General features: G+C 54.9%; 1 protein-coding gene across 1 annotated transcript in view; it reads right to left on the reverse strand.

Annotated features, from left to right (window-relative positions):
* Positions 1 to 631: 631 nt before the first annotated feature.
* The window catches only part of GLI2 (GLI family zinc finger 2), a 254,564-nt gene continuing 236,828 nt past the window's right edge, over positions 632 to 18,367 (reverse strand). The window contains 8 exon segments of the mRNA XM_087435035.1: positions 632 to 3,666; positions 3,668 to 3,763; positions 3,765 to 4,257; positions 5,719 to 6,055; positions 7,671 to 7,952; positions 9,348 to 9,512; positions 13,117 to 13,266; positions 17,160 to 17,294. Of these exon segments, the coding sequence (XP_087291161.1) occupies positions 1,812 to 3,666; positions 3,668 to 3,763; positions 3,765 to 4,257; positions 5,719 to 6,055; positions 7,671 to 7,952; positions 9,348 to 9,512; positions 13,117 to 13,266; positions 17,160 to 17,294 (3,513 nt within the window). The 3' untranslated portion in view covers positions 632 to 1,811.

An 18,367-nucleotide genomic window follows, 5' to 3' on the forward strand; every position in this document is an offset into this window, starting at 1 on the left:
TCTCATTAACTACTGTCAAGGAAGAAGCAGATAGACAAAATAAATTATGAAAAAATTACTTTTTTAATGTACAAAAAGACTTATTTACAAGTTGAGCATGTCATCTCAATTCATAGCATGTAGAAAAAGCTAAAAATGTTTTGGAATATAAATTTGGCTGGATGGTTCACCTACAGTGTTTTTAGGGCTGATGTCTTCTGTACAGACTATATACAGGTTGGGAACCGCTAGAGAAATCCTAGCTCCGGGGGTGAATGACCACCACAGTGCCCCGACCCCGGGAGCCTTGTCTTTGGACCCCAACAACGATTTGATGTTCTGGGAAGCAGAGGGCCCAGGGAAGGTTTTGGCCTTGATCCGGTTGAAGCCAGGGTCACAGTCAGAATCAAGCTCATCGTGGTATAGTTGGTTTTGGCAAGGTTGCTGCAAATTCAACATGGAAGGGTATGGGGTGTGTGTACGTGTGTGTGGTAGGCAGGATGCATCAATTCACCCGCCAGCATGTTCAGGAACGGTGCCTGCTGATGTCAGTTCTAAATGCCATTTCCGGGTGGGGCTTGGTCACACTGAACAGGAAAATTCAGTGATGGTCCCTCAGAGTCCCAGGAATCAACCCTTCACCCTCCCACCCCACCCAAAACACCATGCATGTCATAGTTCTCTGCGAAATGAACAGGAGGCAGAGGGCCGGAGTGCAGAAGATCCCGGGACTGCACGTTGTGGCCTGGTGTAGACCACTGGGCTGCTGGTGAGTGGACAGCAAGGCCTGGAGGAGCCTGGGCACAGGCTGCCGTCAAGCCCTGGGGTTTTCCATGGTCAAGTGGGTGGATAGTGCATTGGCGAAACAGGACTGGGTAAACATGCGACTTCCTCTTCCTACTGGGAGACCTCAGGGCGGCCTGGGGCTGGGCCCCTGGTGCACTGTCTGTCTCCTGAGGTCTCATCCCACACTTTGGCTCATCTCGGTCCATCCCTAACCCACAGCAGCTCCGGCAGCCCCGAGGTATTTAGAAGTGAGTGTTCTTTTCGGGAAGGGCTACATTCTACATGCATGAACACAGTAAACACGGTCTGGAGCGGCCAGGGCAGCTTCTGGGCTTGCCCCGAGTAGTACAGTTTCTTCTTTCCTTTTTCTGGCAATACTTCCATACTTTATTCATTCCTATACACTTGGACAGTCTGCCAGATGCAAACTCGACTTTGCAGGGTAGAGATGCCAGCTCTACCAAACCTGGAATTAGGATGTGCTTCTGAACCATCCAGGTAAAATCTTTTTTTCCTCTGTGGCAAGGGACGTTCGAGGCCTCAAGAATTAAGCTTCAGAGAAGAGTTCTGGTGGGCCAGGGGTTTCTTTTCCTTGCAGGTACCAGAATGAGAAGCTCATCTTCCTGGATGAGAATATCCAGTATGGCTTTCAGATTCAAACCGTAAGGTGGTTCCTTGACCCTCTTTCCTCATGTACTTGGAAAGCCCTTGGCCAAGGTAATCCCTCATTAGCCAAATGACAGGGGTGAAGAAGCCAGGACAGAGCGGTCCTATAAACACCAAAGCTGGGAAGCACTGTGTAAACGAGGTTTTCATTCCTGCCTTGCCTTTCCTGTTGAGATTTTTTTCGGTGTTCCGAAAAATAACCCACAAGAAGCCCAGACAGGATGCACATAAACCTGCCCTTAAAGCGTTTGTGGTCTGAACCAGCAAAACTCCCTCATACCTATTTAATACTTTTTTGGAAAAAGACGAAATGAATGAAAACCCCACGCTCTGGGGAGTGATGGTGCCTCCAGGTCCGCTCAGCGTCAGGGGCTGGGGCCTTAGGTCATCATGTTCAAGAACTTGCTCTCCTCGGCCAGGCTGGTGAGCATGGAGCTCATGTCCCCGACGGCCATGTTGCTGATGCCCGTGGGGATGGAGGGCAGAGTCAGGGAGTTCCGGGGGGTGGTGAGGCGGGAAGAGTTCTGGGAGAGGCTGTGGAGGAGGCTGGGGCTCAGGGTGCCCGAGAGCAAGCTCGAGTGATCGCCATCATCCATGATGGCATCAAAATCAATCTGGGGGGCCTCTAGTAGCTGGGAGTCCACGGTGCTGGACACCTGGTTGACCCCCGGCGAGGGCAAGGACTGGGGCTGGATGCTCTCCGGGCAGGCCTGTGGCTGAGGTGGCTGAGGCCTTGTGACTTGGCAGCCTATGTGGTTCTCCAGGCCTCTATCCTGTTCATACATGTGGATCTGGCCATAGTAGTAGAGCATGTTGTGGTCCTGGGCCCTGCCTGTGTCCTGTGGGGGCGGCTGAGGAGGCAGGGACACCATGGTGCCCATAACTCCTTTGGGCACAGACTCTGCCATCTCCTGGTTGGCTGATACGGCAGCCATGGCATGGCCAGTGGCCCTGGTATAGGCGAGCTGCTGCCCAGCACGTACCCCACGGTGGCGGCCAGCAGGGCTGGGCTCAGGGGGTGGCCGGGGTTGCACTAGGCCAAAGCTTGATCCAGCCAGCCCCACTGTGCCCTGCTGGGGCTCCATGAAGCCAGGCTGGTGGGAATGCAGAAGGCTGGGACCCTGGCTGTAGCCCTCTTGGCTTATGGCGGTTGCCAGGTGATGACTCTGCTGTGGGTAGCTCTGGGCTGGGTGAGGTGGTGGCATCCCAGCCAGAGTGGAATTGGGGACCCCAAGTTCCCTGCGGCTGTTGCCCATCATGGTGGGGTCGAGAGCAACTTCCATTTGCTGGGGGAGCCCCAGGTGGCCTGGCTTGGCAGCCATGTTGCTGCAGGATGGGGAGAACTGGTTCAGGGCCCCACCCATGGTACCAGGGCTCAGCTGGGGGTGGACGTGGCCATAGCTGGTGTGCGGGCTCACAGTGGTGGTCATGCTGGGACACTGGCCACCTGTCCCTGGCTGCCTCAGCTGCTGCATATAATTTACCCTGGGCGCAGAGGGGGCTCCGCTGCAGGGCTGAAGGTGTGGCTGCGTGCTGTCCAGGCCCCCAGGGCTCGGCTGCAGGCCTTGTGGACTGTAGCCTGGGTACTGGCTGAAGGCCAGCTTCTGCTGCACCACAGCCAGGTTGCCCTGTGGAAAGGGTGGAGGCTTCGCCTGGCTGGCCAGGGTGTCCACGGTGCCGGAGCTCACCTCATTCCACTGCACCGGCATGCTGTTTTTGTTCAGGTTGGAGGGGGCGCCATAACCCAGCTGGCAGCTTCCTAGCACCGGGGCAGAGGGGCCCACGTTGGAATCGGCAGCCACCACCCTGCGCTGGCCGTGCAGCCCGGGGCTGGGCAGTTTGGGGTTCTCAGAGAAGCAGGAGCTTTCTGGGGCATAGGCCTGCGGGGTGCTCTCCTCCAGGGCGCCGCCGGCATGAGCTTTGATGTACTGCACCACGTCATCGGGCAGCACGAGGTCATCCTCCGGCAGCACGAGGCTGGCCTCCGTCCCCGCGCCGTCGGCCCCGGCCGCCATGGCCTCCAGCACCACGTTCTCGCTGATGCTGGGCGGCCGCGGCGAGTAGGCGCCGCAGGCCAGGCTGCCGTCGGCGCCCGCGTGGCTCTGGAGGCGGAGGCCTCGGCGCTCGGCGCAGGGCAGCAGCGCGCCGGGGTTCACGCTGTGCGCGCTGTGGAAGCGCTGCACCCGCGGGGGCGCCAGGACCTCGGGCCGCCTCACCGGGTCGCTGGCCCGCGCGCCCGCCGCCCGGCGCCTCGTGGGAAAGCGGCGCGGGCCCTGCGTGCCCGTAGGCCGGCCCGTCGCTGCCCGCCGCGGCCCCAGCGGGCGCGGGCGGTGGCCGAGCGCGCGCTTCGGGCGTCCAGCAGCGCCAGGCGGGTCCGCAGGCTCATGCGCTCGAGGCCGGGCAGCGGCGTTGGGGGCGGCCCGCCGGTGGCCGCTGCGTACTTGGCCCGCAGGCTGTACTGCTGCGCGGGCGTGAGCTGGAGCAGCCCCGAGCCGCCGCCGCTGCACTGGCTGGCCTCGCTCGAGCGCCGCGACGCGTCGGTGGAGATGGGGTCGTAGGAGTCGGCCGAGCTGGCGTGGTGGGGGCGGCCGGCGCCCAGGGGCGAGGCCTCGCTGGAGCGGCGGCTGGAGAAGTACGGGGAGATGCCGGAGGAGCGGCGGCTCACCGTGTAGGCCGAGCTGACGGTGCTGGTGGAGCTGTCGCGGCGCTCCTGCAGGTGGCTCAGCATGGTCACCTCGCTCGTGGACAGCTCTGACAGCCGCGGGTTGGGCAGCAGCCCCGCTGGCCCGCCGCCCCCGCCGCCACCGAAGTTTTCCAAGACGGAGCCTGTGGGGAAGGAGAGGGGTCAGCGCGGGGGGCCGGGGGCGGTGCTCTGCCTTGACTATGCTGGGTCTGCAGCGCTTAGAGCCCAGAACGGGGCCTGGCACACAGCAGGCACTCAACCACTGATTTCCGAACGAAAGGAGGGAAGGAAGGAACGGTAAGTGAGCAAATGACGGCCCTTACTGCTAAGGGGGGAGCAAGTGTAAGTCAGGAGACCCGATCCAGTCTTAGCTCTGCCACTGCCTGGCTGGCCTTGACTTCTCATTCCGTCTCTGCTCCTCAGTGTCTCCAGGGGCAAGTAACACGTACCTCTCCATTGGACTGGGTTACTGAGAGGAGGACACGGGGAGTCCAGGAGGGCCCTGGCTGCAGCCTCCCTGCACCCTCACCGCCTGTGGTTAGGTGTTGCCAGTCGGGCTCGTTGGGCCTGAGTTTACTGAGCAGGACGCTTGTAGGGAGGCCCTGAGATCCACACCAAGGAAGGGAGAAAAGGCAGAGGGTGGACAGGGAGAAGTGAGGGGCGACCCAGGCCTGGCGACAGCCTCGGCTGATCCCACAGGGGCCTCTGCGCTTGAACAGCCTTACACCCCTGCAGGGATCAGTCATGGGATGGGGCCGCCCCAGGAAGGGGTGACCTTGGTGAGGCAGCTGTCTGCAACCCAGGCCATCTCTGTATGGGGCTGAGAGTTGAAGGCCATTTACCAGCAGTTCCCTCAACAGCTGGGGCAACAAACCCTCCCCTCAAGGGAGAGCTGGATGGTGCATCTCAGTGTCCACCACACCGGCCGTCGGGTCCTTGAGGGCAGCCCGGTGGCTGAGAGCCCCGGTGTGCCTGGTGCCTGGCACACTGCCCAGCACAGAGTCAGCACTCAGGAAATGCTCCTGAAGACGCTTTCCATCTCAAAGCCTGGCCAACACCTCCTGAGGCTGAGCACAGGGCTGCCACCTCCATGAAGTCCTCCCTGCTCTTCCCCAGCTGATGTGCTTTCTCCTTCCTCTGCATAGCTCTCCCCTGAGCTCTGTCCTCGGTGCTTCTTGGCTCATTCTGTGGTTAAGTGTGTGTCTGGTGGCGTGGCCTTCTAACCACAGGGACCCGGATTATATAGCTCTCCTGCCCAGGGCCTTTGCCACAGAGCCCACGGAGGGGCTCTGATACATGACTGAATGACTCACAAGGAGGATGACGTGAGCAGGGTCAGCTTACAGGGACGCAGCATGGTGTAGTTGAAAGAGCAGGGGCTTTGGGGCCACTCAGGCCTGTGCTAAGTCTCAGCTCTCCCTGGTCTGAGTGAGGCACTTTCGCCTCTGAGCCTCAACTTCCTTATCTGTGCAATGGGCTGGTGCGATCCGTCCTACTGTGGGGATCCAGTGAGACAGCACATGGTGCCTGATGGAAGTGAACCTGACAGGTGCTGCCACAGGCTCTCTCCCACTCCTGCCCACATGCCCGGGGCCTCCACTCACCACTTCCTGGGAGGGGAGGCAGCTTGGTGTTCCGGGTGTGTGGAGCCGGCCCGGCCCATGAGCAGGAGTCCTTGAGCGACTTGAGCTTCTCCTTCTTGAGCTGCTCGAACCGGTGCATGGCGGTCATGTGTTTGCGCAGCTGCAGGCCACCCGTGGAGAGAGTGGCCAGGGCTGAGGCATCGGCCCCCGGGGGCATGTCATCCAGAGCTGTCAGGTCTCCCAGGCTCCCAGGCCCTGTCCCCGGCATCTCCACGCCACTGTCATTGTTGGGGGCACTGCCCAGGGGAGAGGGCTCGCTGCTGCAGGACGACTGGGCCCCCGGGCTGGACTGACACAGCTGCAGGGGCGTGGTGAGAAGGCAGACTCAGAGGGTGCAAGAACCCGCCTGGCCCTGCACCCAAGCCTGCACACATGCCGCACCCTTGCACACCTGGGGGCGGGAAGGAAGCTGTCGTGTGGAGGTGCTTTCAAAGTATCCCTTCTCTGAACCTCGGCTTCCCCAACTACAAGACGGACCTGAACTGTCTCCAGGACAGGGTTAGTGGATGGATGGAAAGCATCTGGCATGCAAAAGGCACCCAGTAACCGTCAGCCCCATCCCTGTGCTCCTAAGTTCTCCCAGCTGGTGTGTGGCCCAGAGCTCTGCCTGTTGAGCTTTTTGTAGGTGGACACTTGGAAGCTGTGCCCCACAGAGGCTGCCGCGGCTGCGTGAAGTTGACATGAAAGAGAGTACTGAAGCATTCCCAACAACAGTGACGTGTTGCATGACGAAGCAAGGACCAACGAAAGGCCGCTGACCTGGTGCCTTCTCAACAGGCCAGAGGCAGGTTGTTGGAAAGGGAAAGGATGACCAAGGAGGGTGGAACCGTTGGATACGGCCCTGCCTGAATGGCCACCCCAAACCAGCCCTCCCTCTGGGTCGGGGTGGAGTGGGGCAGAGCCCACGGTGCGTGTGTACAGAGCAGTGCTCAACAGATCCTGGGCTACCTCCACTGTGACCTCGGGTTTGAGCCCAAATGAGGCTCACCTTGGATGCAGTGCCTCCGGGCTCATTCCTAAGCTGAATGCCCCCAAATTCTAGAACTTTCCTTAAGAAGCTGCAATGCTCCCTCCTGCCCATGGCACCACCCATGTTCCTCACCTTGGCACTCAAGACCCTCTGTAGGTCAGTCCTTCCCTCCTCTGCAGCCTGAATTCGCACCTCCACTGCCCTGTCCCTCCCGCAGGCTTGGTCCCACTGTTCACTCCTGCACCTGCCAGCTAGGCTCCTGCTGCCACCCTTTACCTGTTCCGATGGTCCCACCTGCAGCGCCTGCTGTCTACCTCTCCAAACCCACCTTCCCAGGCCCAGGAGGGGCCTGGACTGACAGGTCAGTCTCCACCCAGACAGCCCTGGACACACAGCCCGGCCCGCCCTCATACAGGCCAGCCCGCCCACACCCCACCCGGCTTCTCCGCTCACCTCAGTACCGTCTATCCTTAGGGGAGGTACAGTCGGGAGAGAGAGGTGGAGACAAAGAACAGGTGGTTAGAACAAAAGGAGTGGAGGCCAGAGGGGCGAGGATGCAGAGACAGGACAGAGGGGAGGGGCCAGCTGTGGTGCCCTGGTGCTGGTTGGAAAGGCAGACGCCAGGAACCACCCCCGCCCCCTCGCAGGCTGACCACATGGGGGCAGGCGTCCCGGTCACCCGTAGGCTGCCCAGCAGAACGGGCCCTGGCACGAGACAGGTTGTGTGTGAAGCTTAAGGTGGTGAGAAGGGAGGAGAGGCGAGCTGGAGAGAGGAGGGACATCGTCGTGTGCTTAGAGGGGGGACCCTGGGGCACAGCCCACAGCTGTAGTTGGGGCTCTGGGCCCTGGGTTGGGCTAGGGAATTGCCCTCGTGCCAGCTGGGCTTGGCCTCCTGGCAGGTGGGGGACCTGGACTGGGGCCTCCGCTGCCCAGCTCTGCTTACCCCGGAGCTCTCCGTCTTGATGGCCTTGACGTGCAGGCAGTCCTCCACGGCCTGGCTGGTGCTGCTGGCCTCGGCACTTTCCTCAGAGCCCCGGATGCCAGGCTCGGCACTGGCCTCGTTGTCCCCATTCTCCTTGAGCAGCGGGGCGCGGAGGTGCACGTCGTTGCGCTGCTTCTTGGTGACGTGAGCATCTGGGCCGTGTACCGTTTTCACATGCTTCCGGAGAGAGCTGGGGTCCGTGTATCGCTTGGTGCAGCCCGGGATCTTGCAGATGTAGGGTTTCTGGGAAGGGAAGCAGGCCTGCGTCATGGACGGGATACGAGGACCAACTCTGAATGGGAGCACTGCCCGTTCTCCCACAGCCATGCCCCGTCCTCCGACAGAGCCTGGCTGGCACAGTGGGAAGGTGCTCGACCTGTTTGCAGCCAGTGCCCTCTGGATGGAGCCATGCCAGCCCCAGGCCTGCAGGAGCCCGGCCCTGCGTGGCCTGGTCTGCCACCTTTTCCTGCAGGTAAGCACGTGGTTAAGGGAACTCCCACCACAAGCTGGGGACACGGACCAGAGACTGTGGAGGGATGAGGGACACAGAGCCTGGTGTGATCACCATGTGCCTCCCCTGCAACCAGGGTGCTGGGATTTTTATCAGTAGCAGGTATATTACCTCATTATACCTGTGAGACAGCGCTAGAACTCTCTGATGCAGGAAGACAGGTTCAGAGAGGCAAAGGAACTGGCTCCAAGTCACCCAGGAATGGGATGAAAACCCAGGGTTTCTGAACCTCAGTGCTGAGCTCATACACACACACCCCCAACATCCACATCCAGACACACACACCCCAACACCCACATACATACATGCACACATATATACATACATGCACACACACGTACATGCACGTTCACGTGCATACACACACTTATAAACACACACACCCATGTACAGATGCACACCCTGTACACACACACACACATGTGCACACATACACGTACACGCACACTCACATGCATACACATACTAATACACATTCACACACACAATATATCCACGTGTACATCCACACCCACATACATACATATACTAACACACACCCACACACGTACATACACATAATTACAAACACACATATACATGTACACACACACCTTTCCAAGGCTAGCTCTTGTCTGTGGAGACTGAGGCACTCAGATACCTTTGGGAATTCCTCTGACTTCTTACAAGCATTGGAGCAAGTTCCTTTGGGACCAAAATGTATCTAAGCTTTTAGAAACCTTCCTTCCTGAGTCTACCTGACCGACAGTAACAGAGTGGCTGGGCCGGGACCAGTATAGCAGACACCACGGGCTCCCACCCAACTTCCCTCCCTGGGCTCTCAACCCTGCTGGGGGCTCTGGCTCCCTGGGGAGACAAAGGCTGCTCTGTGCCCCCTCAGCGGGGGGCTGACAGCTACGGCAGGCCCCCAGGCAGCACTAGCGGCAAGAGCATGTCATCGTCAGCTGTCCAGGCAACGGGGGCAGGGCCTGCGGATGTGTGCTGAGCTCAGACAGCCGGTTGGGGGAGGGGGGGCACCCGGCACCTGGCTACCGAATGGCCTACGATGTCTATAAGGCATCGAGTGATGCATTATGCATGTGTCAGCAGGGCCCCATGCCATGCCGGGGGCACACTGGCCGGGGTACCTCGTTGGAGTGGGTCCGGTTCTGGTGCTTGGCGCGGTCTGAGGCGTTGGAGAAGGCCTTGTTGCAACCCTCATGCTCACACACGTACGGCTTTTCCCCGGTGTGGGACCGCAGGTGTGTCTTCAGGTTCTCCAGGCGAGAGTAGGCTTTCGAGCAGCCCTCGAACTGGGAAGAAGTGGTTCAGTCAGTAAGGGCGCCCCAGATCCAACGTAAGGAACCTGACCTCGGAGGCTGGCCCACTGCCTCCTCCTCAGGCCCCTCCTCTGCTCCACCCCACCGGTGCGCCCCAGAGTATGTATTTTAACAATAACATCTGCTTTCCTTTCTGATTATAAAATTGACATATGGCTACTCTAGAAAACTTGGAAAGGACTGAAAAGTACAAAGAGGGAAATGAAAACTAGTGGCTGCCCAGGGACAGCCAGTGCTGACATCCAGTTAAGTCTCCTGGTGGCTTTGCAATTCACCCCCACAGACATTTTTAAACCCAAATTGGGAACATATCAATTATTTAGTTATGTATTCTGCTTGTTAAAATCAACAGAACATTGTGAGAATCTTCCCACATCATTAAAAACTCTTAGAAAATATTACTCTTAACTGTTTTCCAATGCCAGTCCCTGAGTATAACGTTCCTGTGCATTAAAATGTGCTGAGAATAAAATCGAGAGACCTCTGATCCTTGAGCGAGCCAGCCACCCTCACCCTTGCTCTGGCCACGCTGGTCTCCTTTCAGTTTCTTGACCCCACTCAGTTCTTCCCAACTTGGGGCCTTTGCACCCATGGTCCCCTCTGGCCGGAACCTCTCCCCTGCCCCCACCGCGGCCCAGGCCTGGCTCCCTCCTTCTCAGCCTTTTAGGTCATCTCCTCCGAGAGCGTTTCTCTGATATTCTTAATCATACAGTTTACCCTTGTTCATTATACTCCCTAACACAATTGATAATAATCTTAATTTATTTTGTCACCTGGCCTTCCCACTAGAATATGAGCTCTGTGAGAGCAGGTACCTTCTATGTCTTGTTAATTTCTGTGTTTCTATTATTTAGGGCCTGAGGAAAAGAAACATTTTTGGCACTCGAGAAACATTTTTGGAAAGGAAAGAAGGAAGAAAGGTGGGAGCAAGAGGGTGAGGCAGGGAAGGAGGAAGGGAGGGAGGGTGGAAGGGTCATTGCAAGGGGTTCTGCACCTTGTCCAAAGATGCTGCAGGTGCATCCTGTGAAAACTGCCCTCAGGAGGCCATGGAAACGCAGCTCACCCTTCACATTCTCCCCTTATTCCTGACCAGTCTGACTGAGCAAACTTGGCTCCAAAAGCCTTTATCTGTTTCTACAGCTCACAGCCCATATGAGAGGGCTATAGTTTGCTGCCACTCAGAGGGCTATGTTAAGAAGATAACTTGCTGCAAAGGACCCAGAGGAGCCAAAACAACCTTGCAAAAGGAGGACAGATTTGGAGGCCTGCCTGACATTTGCCAATTTCAAAACTACAGTCATCAATATTATGTGTGGTACTGGCCTGAGGACAGACATAGAGAACAATGGAATAGAACTGAGAGTTCAGAATTAAACTCACTCATGTAGGGTCAATTGATTCTGGACAAGGGTGCCAAGGCCATTTAGTGGGAGAAAGAACAGTTTCTTCAACAGTGGGATTGAGATAAGTGCATAACCACAGGAAAAAGAATGAAGTTGGCCCCTACCTCACACCATATATGAAAATGAACTCAAAATGGATCAAAGACCCAAATAGAAGAGCTACCCTATAAAACTATGTATGTATTTTATATTTGTATAAATAAAACTATATATTTATAAACTATAAAATTCTCAGAAGAAAACAGGAGTAAATCTTTGTGACCTTGGATTAGGCAATGGTTTCTTACATGACATCAAAAACACAGGCAATTAAAAAAACTGGACTTAATCAAAATTAAAAACTTTTGTGCTTCATAGGAAACTATCAAGAAAATGAAAAAACCCACAGATTAGGAGGAAATATTTGCAAATCATATATCTGATAAGGGTCTAGTAGAACTACTAAAATTCAACAATAAAAAGACAAGTAACTAAGGGCCAGCCCGGGGGCAAAGCGGTTAGGTGCGCGCGCTCCACTGTGGTGGCCCAGAGTTCGCAGGTTCGGATCCCGGGTGAGCACTGATGCACCGCTTGTTGGGCCATGGTGTGGTGGCACCCATATAAAGTGGAGGAAGATGGGCATGGATGTTAGCCCAGGGCCAATCTTCCTCACACACACACACAAAAAAAGAAAAATAACTCAATTAAAAATGGACAAAAGATTGAGTGGACATTTCTCCAAAGAAGATTACAAATGGCAATACGCACATGAAAGATGCTCAACATCATCAGGCATTAGGGAAATGCTAGTCAAAATCATAATGAGATGCCACTTCACACTCCACTAGGATGACTATAATCAAAAGACAGTAACCACACTGAGGATGCGGAGAAATTGGAACCCTCACACATTGCTGGTGGGAATTAAAATAGTGCAAGCTTTTTGGAAAACAGTCTGGCAGGTCCTCAAAAAGTTAAATATAGAGTTATCATATGATCCAGCAATTCCACTCCTAGATATATACATAAGAGAATTGAAAATGTATGTCCACACATGATGTACACGAATGTTCACAGCAGCATTATTCATAATAGCCAAAAAGTGAAAACAATGTAAATATCCATCAACTGATGAATGGATAACCCCCCTCCATGCTCTATCCATCCAATAGAATATTACTTAGCCGTAAAAAGAAATGAAGTCCTGATACATGCTACAACATGGATGAATCTTGAAAAGATGCTAAGTGAACAAAGCCAGACACAAAGGCTACACATTGTATGATTCCATTTTTATGAACTGTCCAGAATAGGCAAATTCATACAGACAGGAAGCAGATTAGTGGTTTTCAGGGAATAGGGGGAGGAGAGAATGGGAAGTGACTGCTAACAGGTACAGAGTTTCTTTTTGGGCTGATGAAGATGTCCTTGAATTAGTTAGTGGTGATGGTTGCACAACTTTGTGAATATACTAAACACCAGTGAACTGTACATTTTTTAAAAAGAGTGAACTTTATGGTATATGAATTTTATCTCAATTAAAAAAAATAACTTGCCAACAAAGGAAGGTAGCATATTTCATTGAATCCTGGACACCACTGATTTTAAGACAGCTTGATTTCAGAGATGTTAAGATGAGAATAAAATGTGTGTCTCAGAATCTATGAACTACAGTAATCCAGAAGGAGGAGTTGAGTTCCCAGAGGCCTCAGCTGCAGCCACATCAGTGCATCACTGGACCACTTCTCCTTAAAAAGGGAGTGATTTCTGCGTGTTAGAGTCTCACCAGTTACAGTCACAAATCCTGTGGCCTCCATAAGGATGACTGTCTAAAAGGTCTTATCTTTGTGTTCACTTTTTTTTGATTCAACCAACGTGATTTTTAACCCATCATTGCTCACACTGTGAATCACCACTGAAGCTTTTCTCTGTGCGGGGGACAGACTGCAGGGTGCTATCAACCCAGCCCTCAGCTCGGGGTCAGCCAGCCAAGGGAACTGTGGGGTACAGCTGTGCCTTGGGGCTCAAGGTCACGCAGACACAGCCACAGGGACACGAGCACACCCCCACCACAGTTACAAGATGCACACACCCCGAGAAAGAGTAAATCAGAGGTCTGGGACAGCAGACAGGTGATGGCCCTCAGAGACCCGCAGACGCCGCGGGGAGGCAGGGCCGCGCCCGGGCTCACTCACCGTGCACTTGTGGGGCTTCTCACCCGTGTGCCGGCGCATGTGAACCACCAGCATGTACTGCGCCTTGAAGGGCTTCTGCTCCCGCGTGCAGGCCTGCCAGCGGCACACGAACTCCTTCTTCTCCCCGTGGATGTGTTCGTTGTTGATGTGCTGTTGGGAATAAGCCCATGGAGGGGGGTGAGTCCGGCTACCCACCCCCAGGCCCCACCTAGTATGTGCAGACCACCCACTCCACAGACCATCACCTACTATGTGCAGACCACCCACCCAACAAGACCACCGTCTACGTGCCAGGCCACACCTCATGAGTTATCATTAGCTGCCATTAAATGAAGATCTACTGTGTGTCCCTTGTCTTGGCTGCATTTCCCAGTTAGTCATCAAAGTGACCATCAGTGATGGTCAAAGGCATCCGCTCACCCCAGGCTGAGCTCCAGGCTCTGGTCTTTGGGGAACTGGTGGTTATGATGATGCTCCCTGGTTGGCACTAATTAGCTGCAGCGAGGCAGACGTGCACATGGTGGTGAACGAGAAGCCTCTCCTGAGCTTGCCTCTATTGTTCCGGAGATTTTTAAATAAAATTTTATTACAATGGAAACATAAATGCATCCGTGTCCCTATTTTTGACAGTCACCCATGAGATGATGGCTTTGTCCCCTTTTCACAAAGGCCCAAACTGTTAAGTTTCCTGCCCAGGACCTGGCCGGGAAGTGTGAGTGGAGCTAGATTCTGACCCTGACAGTGGGCTCCGGGCACGGTGTGACGCTGCCCCTGGGACAAATGGCCCAGGAGAGTAAGGCAGGACAGCCAAAGACAGCGCGACGGAGCCTGCAGCACAGCAGTGGGAGCCCTGCTTCACGGGCAAGACGACTTCCCTGGATGGGTGGTCCTCAGACCCCTCCCAGCCAGCACTGCCCTGGGCCAGGAACATGTGCTCACTTTTCTTTTCTTCCCAGTCCGTGCAGCCGCACCTTCGGCCTCTTCCCTGGGCCCATGACCCGTGTGTCCTGTGGTTTCTCCTGTGAGGTGGAGCGATGGACCACTGGGACTTTCCATTACAGGTCACAGAGCCAGCTGCCCTGGGTGGACCCTTTGGATTTTAGTCACTTGCTTTGATCATTTAACTGAAGGCTGCAGTCCTCACTGGAGCAGGGGTATCACTACCTCCGAGCTTGGGATGTGTTGATACGTGTGTGGGGCCTCTAGGACCTTCACGGCCCATAATCTTTTGGGTTGCTTATTTATTGGGGCAGTGGGAACAGGTGGTATTAGTTACTCAGTAGAGTGGATACGTACACTGCTCCTGCTTCCTCTCCCACTGGCACTTCTCTCTAAGGCCACCTGGAGCCTCCTTGAGCCCCATCAAGGTCCATCTGTGCCCTGCCCGTGTTGAGGGTCAGCCTTGGCTTGTTTCCTCGCAGGGAGATGGGGAGGGTGGAACACTCGGGTCTTGGAGGCCCCATTCTCTCCCCTCTCCAGCCTCATGCCCTTTCTTTTCTCTGTTCTCAGCTCCCTCTCCCGGCTTTCACTTCCTCCCACCCACCCCTCCCACAACCTCCAGACCCGCACAGTCCGATGCAGTAGCCACTTGCCACTTGCGGCTCTTGAGCCCTTGAAATGTGGCTGCTCCCAGCTGGGGTGGGCTGTAAGTGTGAACTATGCACCTATTTCAAACACTGAGAGTGGAAAAAAAAGGGATGTAAGATATCTCAACAATTCTGTTTTATATTGATTACATGCCAAAATGATATTTTAGATATGTTGGGTTAAATACAATATATTATTAAAATTAATTTCACCTGTTTCCTTTGACTCTTATTTTTATGTGCTCCTATGTGTTGTAAAATTACATGCATGGTTGGCGTTTGTGGCTCACAGGGGCTTTCTACCAGACGGTGCCCTTGTAGATCTTTGCAACCTACACGGCCGTCTGAGAGCTGAGCATCTAGGCACTGGCAGCCCGCACCCTGCAAGACAGGAAGCTGCGGGCCTCACGCCCTGAGTACCAGGCCCGACTGTCATGCATACAAATGCCAATGTTGGAGCAAGTAAAATCTACAGCGCTTTCAACTTCCAGGGAAATCTTATCATATTAGCCTCACTTTCCATTTTTAGAGTCTTTCAAATGATAGAAATGCGTCTTGACAATGCCTTTCATTTTTTTCTTATTGGTTTACTTAGCAACAAATTGTTAATAATCGACTGGGGGCTCCAGTTCGCCTGTGTGCCTGCCGCCATACATCTTCCCAGGGAGCGGAGAGAAAGACAGAGCTGGGCAGAGGGGCCCGGCTACCCTCTCTCACAGGAGCCTGCTCTTTCCAGGGCCGGGCGGAGGTGGTCATCTACGGCCACAGGGACAGTCCTGGGCACAGGTAGAAGCCTGCAGCTGAAGCCCTCCTTCCCAGGTCTGGACCCTTCTGCTTTTACTTGAGGAATTCGCTCCCTGCTCTTTGGGGCTGCCCTACTCATCGCTGAGCACATCTTTTACATCCTCATCTCCCCCCTTTTGCCTGGGCCCTCTCCAGGCCCCAGATGCTGTCCCCTCTCTTCCTCTAATCTAATCTGATCTGTCCTACAACTCACAGCTCCAGTGGGCCCTTTTCCATCTCAGACTTGTTCACCCAAACACGTGGTACAGGTTGAAAAATTACGTTCAAGTTCCAGAGAGATTAGATAAGACCCTGCTTCACAGGTTCTATGTCAGCTGCAATGGGTTTGCTGGGAAATGCTGGTCTCCTGCTGAGAATTTGGGAAGAAAAACATAAACACAAGAGAAACCTCCAGTATTTGAGAGCAAGTCGCATGAATGGAGGAAGCAGAGGGAGTGGGCAGTGTTCTAAATGCTGAGTTCACAGAGCTGGGGAGAAGTAACTCCTTTGGGATGGCTTCTGGGTGTGAACAGTGTGTGTGTGTGTGTGTGTGTGTGTGTGTGTGTGTCTATCTACTCTACCCTGCAACTGAGCTGCTCGTTTAATGGGGGTTTGTCTTTCCAGATACTCGTTCACCAAGGAGTATGTGTTGGGACGGGGGGGAGCGGTGCTTGTTCTTCAATTTAAGTTCTTTTCTAGATGGAGAAGAGAGAGCTGCTCAGGGCTGGGTGGGGAACAGGAGGAGGAGGCAGGAGGGAGCTTCCATGTACGGGAACGCTGCTGTCTGCTAAGTACCGCTGTGTGGGATCATGTTCAGTCTCCACTCCCTGTGGGGTAGGCTTCACCTACCATTACAGGAGAAAAGACTGAGGCTCACGGAGGTTAAGCTACTAGTTCAGAACCACTTGGCTAGCTGTGGTGGAGCCAGGTTTGAAGTCAGGCACCTCCCATGCTGAGCCCCTGCTCTCCCCACTACACAAATTACCCCCGACTGCCACCATAATGGATGCTGCTGTACAAGGGTTTAGAGCAGGGACCAAGAGGCATACGTTGAAGGGCACACCCAGCTCCTGTGGCCTTCTCTGGTCCCCTGATCTGTCGGTACCCAGGCATTTGTAAGCAGCCCCCTCCCTGATATGGGTGCAAACACCCATCTGCACCTGTGTATACTGGGTCTCTGTGAGTGATGTCCAAGAGGAAATCACCAATTCTGTCCTCCATGGGAAACTTCTTTCAGGTTTCAGGGTCAGGTTTGTTGTATCTTGTGGATGCTGGCTGGTTTAACTAATCTTATTTCCTGCTTTGCATTGGTTGCTAGGAAGCTCAGAAAAAAAGATTTGTTCATATGAACTACAGCTCAGAGCACATGGTTTTTCATAGTACCTTGACTTTGACTCTTGGCTTCATTTTATTGTTCCTTTCCTCCTAGTTTTCTCATTTACTTAATTTTCTTTTAATCTCTTGTACTACATATGTATTGGTAAGCCCCCTTTTAGAAACAGGCAGGGCACAGATACATAATCATGCCTCCCACTTGTAGAGGATGTGGCCCAGGCATCTCCTGGAGCCTCCTCCTCCAGCCCCTCCTCTCTGACAGACGGCTCGGAAGGCTTGAGGCCCGTGTGGCCTGGGCTCTGCCCGCAGTGGGCAGGCTGCTGGGGCTCGGAGGCTTACGTGCACCAGCTGCTCCTGGGTGTCATACTCCTTCGTGCAGTCTTCCCAGTGGCAGTTGGTCTCGTAGATGACCACCTCGGCCTCCTGCTTACAGTCGTCCCTGTCTAGGTCTTCCTTGAGGTCGGCCAGCTGCTCCTGGGGGAGGAGCAGAGCACACCCACATGAGCCATGTCCAGCCGCCTGGCCCTGAGGAAACGTCACTATTAGCCCCATGCAGTCTGTGCCAAGGACCCTGGGCTGGTTCAGGTGTGGACACACACACACATGCACACACATGTACATACACGTGCGCACACACATGCACGCTAATCCTCTTTCTCAGCCCCTTTCCTCAGCTCGGCTCCTACCCATCGCTCTTCCTGTCACACAGCCTTCCTGAGGCCCCTCCCTCCTCTCTAATGCCAGCTTGTCATCACCAAGGTGTCCCATCACATCCTGGGTCAGCTGACGTGGCAAGAGCAGGAGAAAGCAGGCAGGGACTTTTGCTTATTTGGTTTGGTTTCCTCTAGGGGGAGTGAGAGTGGGCCTGCAGCCTCAGGGGTGTGGGCATTTTTATTTATAGTGTGTCTGGGGTCTGCTCCTGCCTGGAGGCAAGAGAAAACCCGACATGCACCCGGCCTGGCCCTTCAGATCTCTTCCTCTCATCCTGTCCTTTCCTCCCAGGGGCACACAGCATGCCTGGATTCACACCCAGGACAGTGCTGTGGACGCTGAATGCTCCGCAGACTCTCCCAGCATCACTCTTCCCTGCAACAGCCCTAAAATGGGGGCATTTGTATTTCTGTCTTACAGCCGGGAAAACTGAGGGAGCGGCTGACTCGCCCTCCCCAGAATACACAGTCAGCTTGTGGCAGCCTGGGTCTGGGCTTGAGTCTCCTGACCATGACAGGGCCCACATGTACCCATCTCCAGGAGGCAAAGGAAAGGCCCCTAAGATAGCCCTTCACCCGCTCACAGGTGCGTGAAATCCTTTCAAAGAGGACACAGTCTTTTACTCCCAAACTAGCAAGAGACTAAGAAAAAACCCCATGGGGCTGCCCCACTCCCGCTGATGCTAACAGAGCTGGCCAGGGGCAGCATCCGAGCAGAAGACATGGGGACAGGCTGGGAGGTGCCAGGAGCTGGGGGAAGGGAGAAGCACAGATGCTCAGGTTGGGAGGAAGGCCCAGCGAGGACCGCCAGAGGATGTCAAGGACTCCCCAGTATTC

Source organism: Ceratotherium simum, chromosome 9 (genome assembly GCF_057802395.1).
Source record: "Ceratotherium simum simum isolate JZ-2026a chromosome 9, ASM5780239v1, whole genome shotgun sequence".
In the NCBI taxonomy this organism is placed as follows: Eukaryota; Metazoa; Chordata; class Mammalia; order Perissodactyla; family Rhinocerotidae; genus Ceratotherium; species Ceratotherium simum.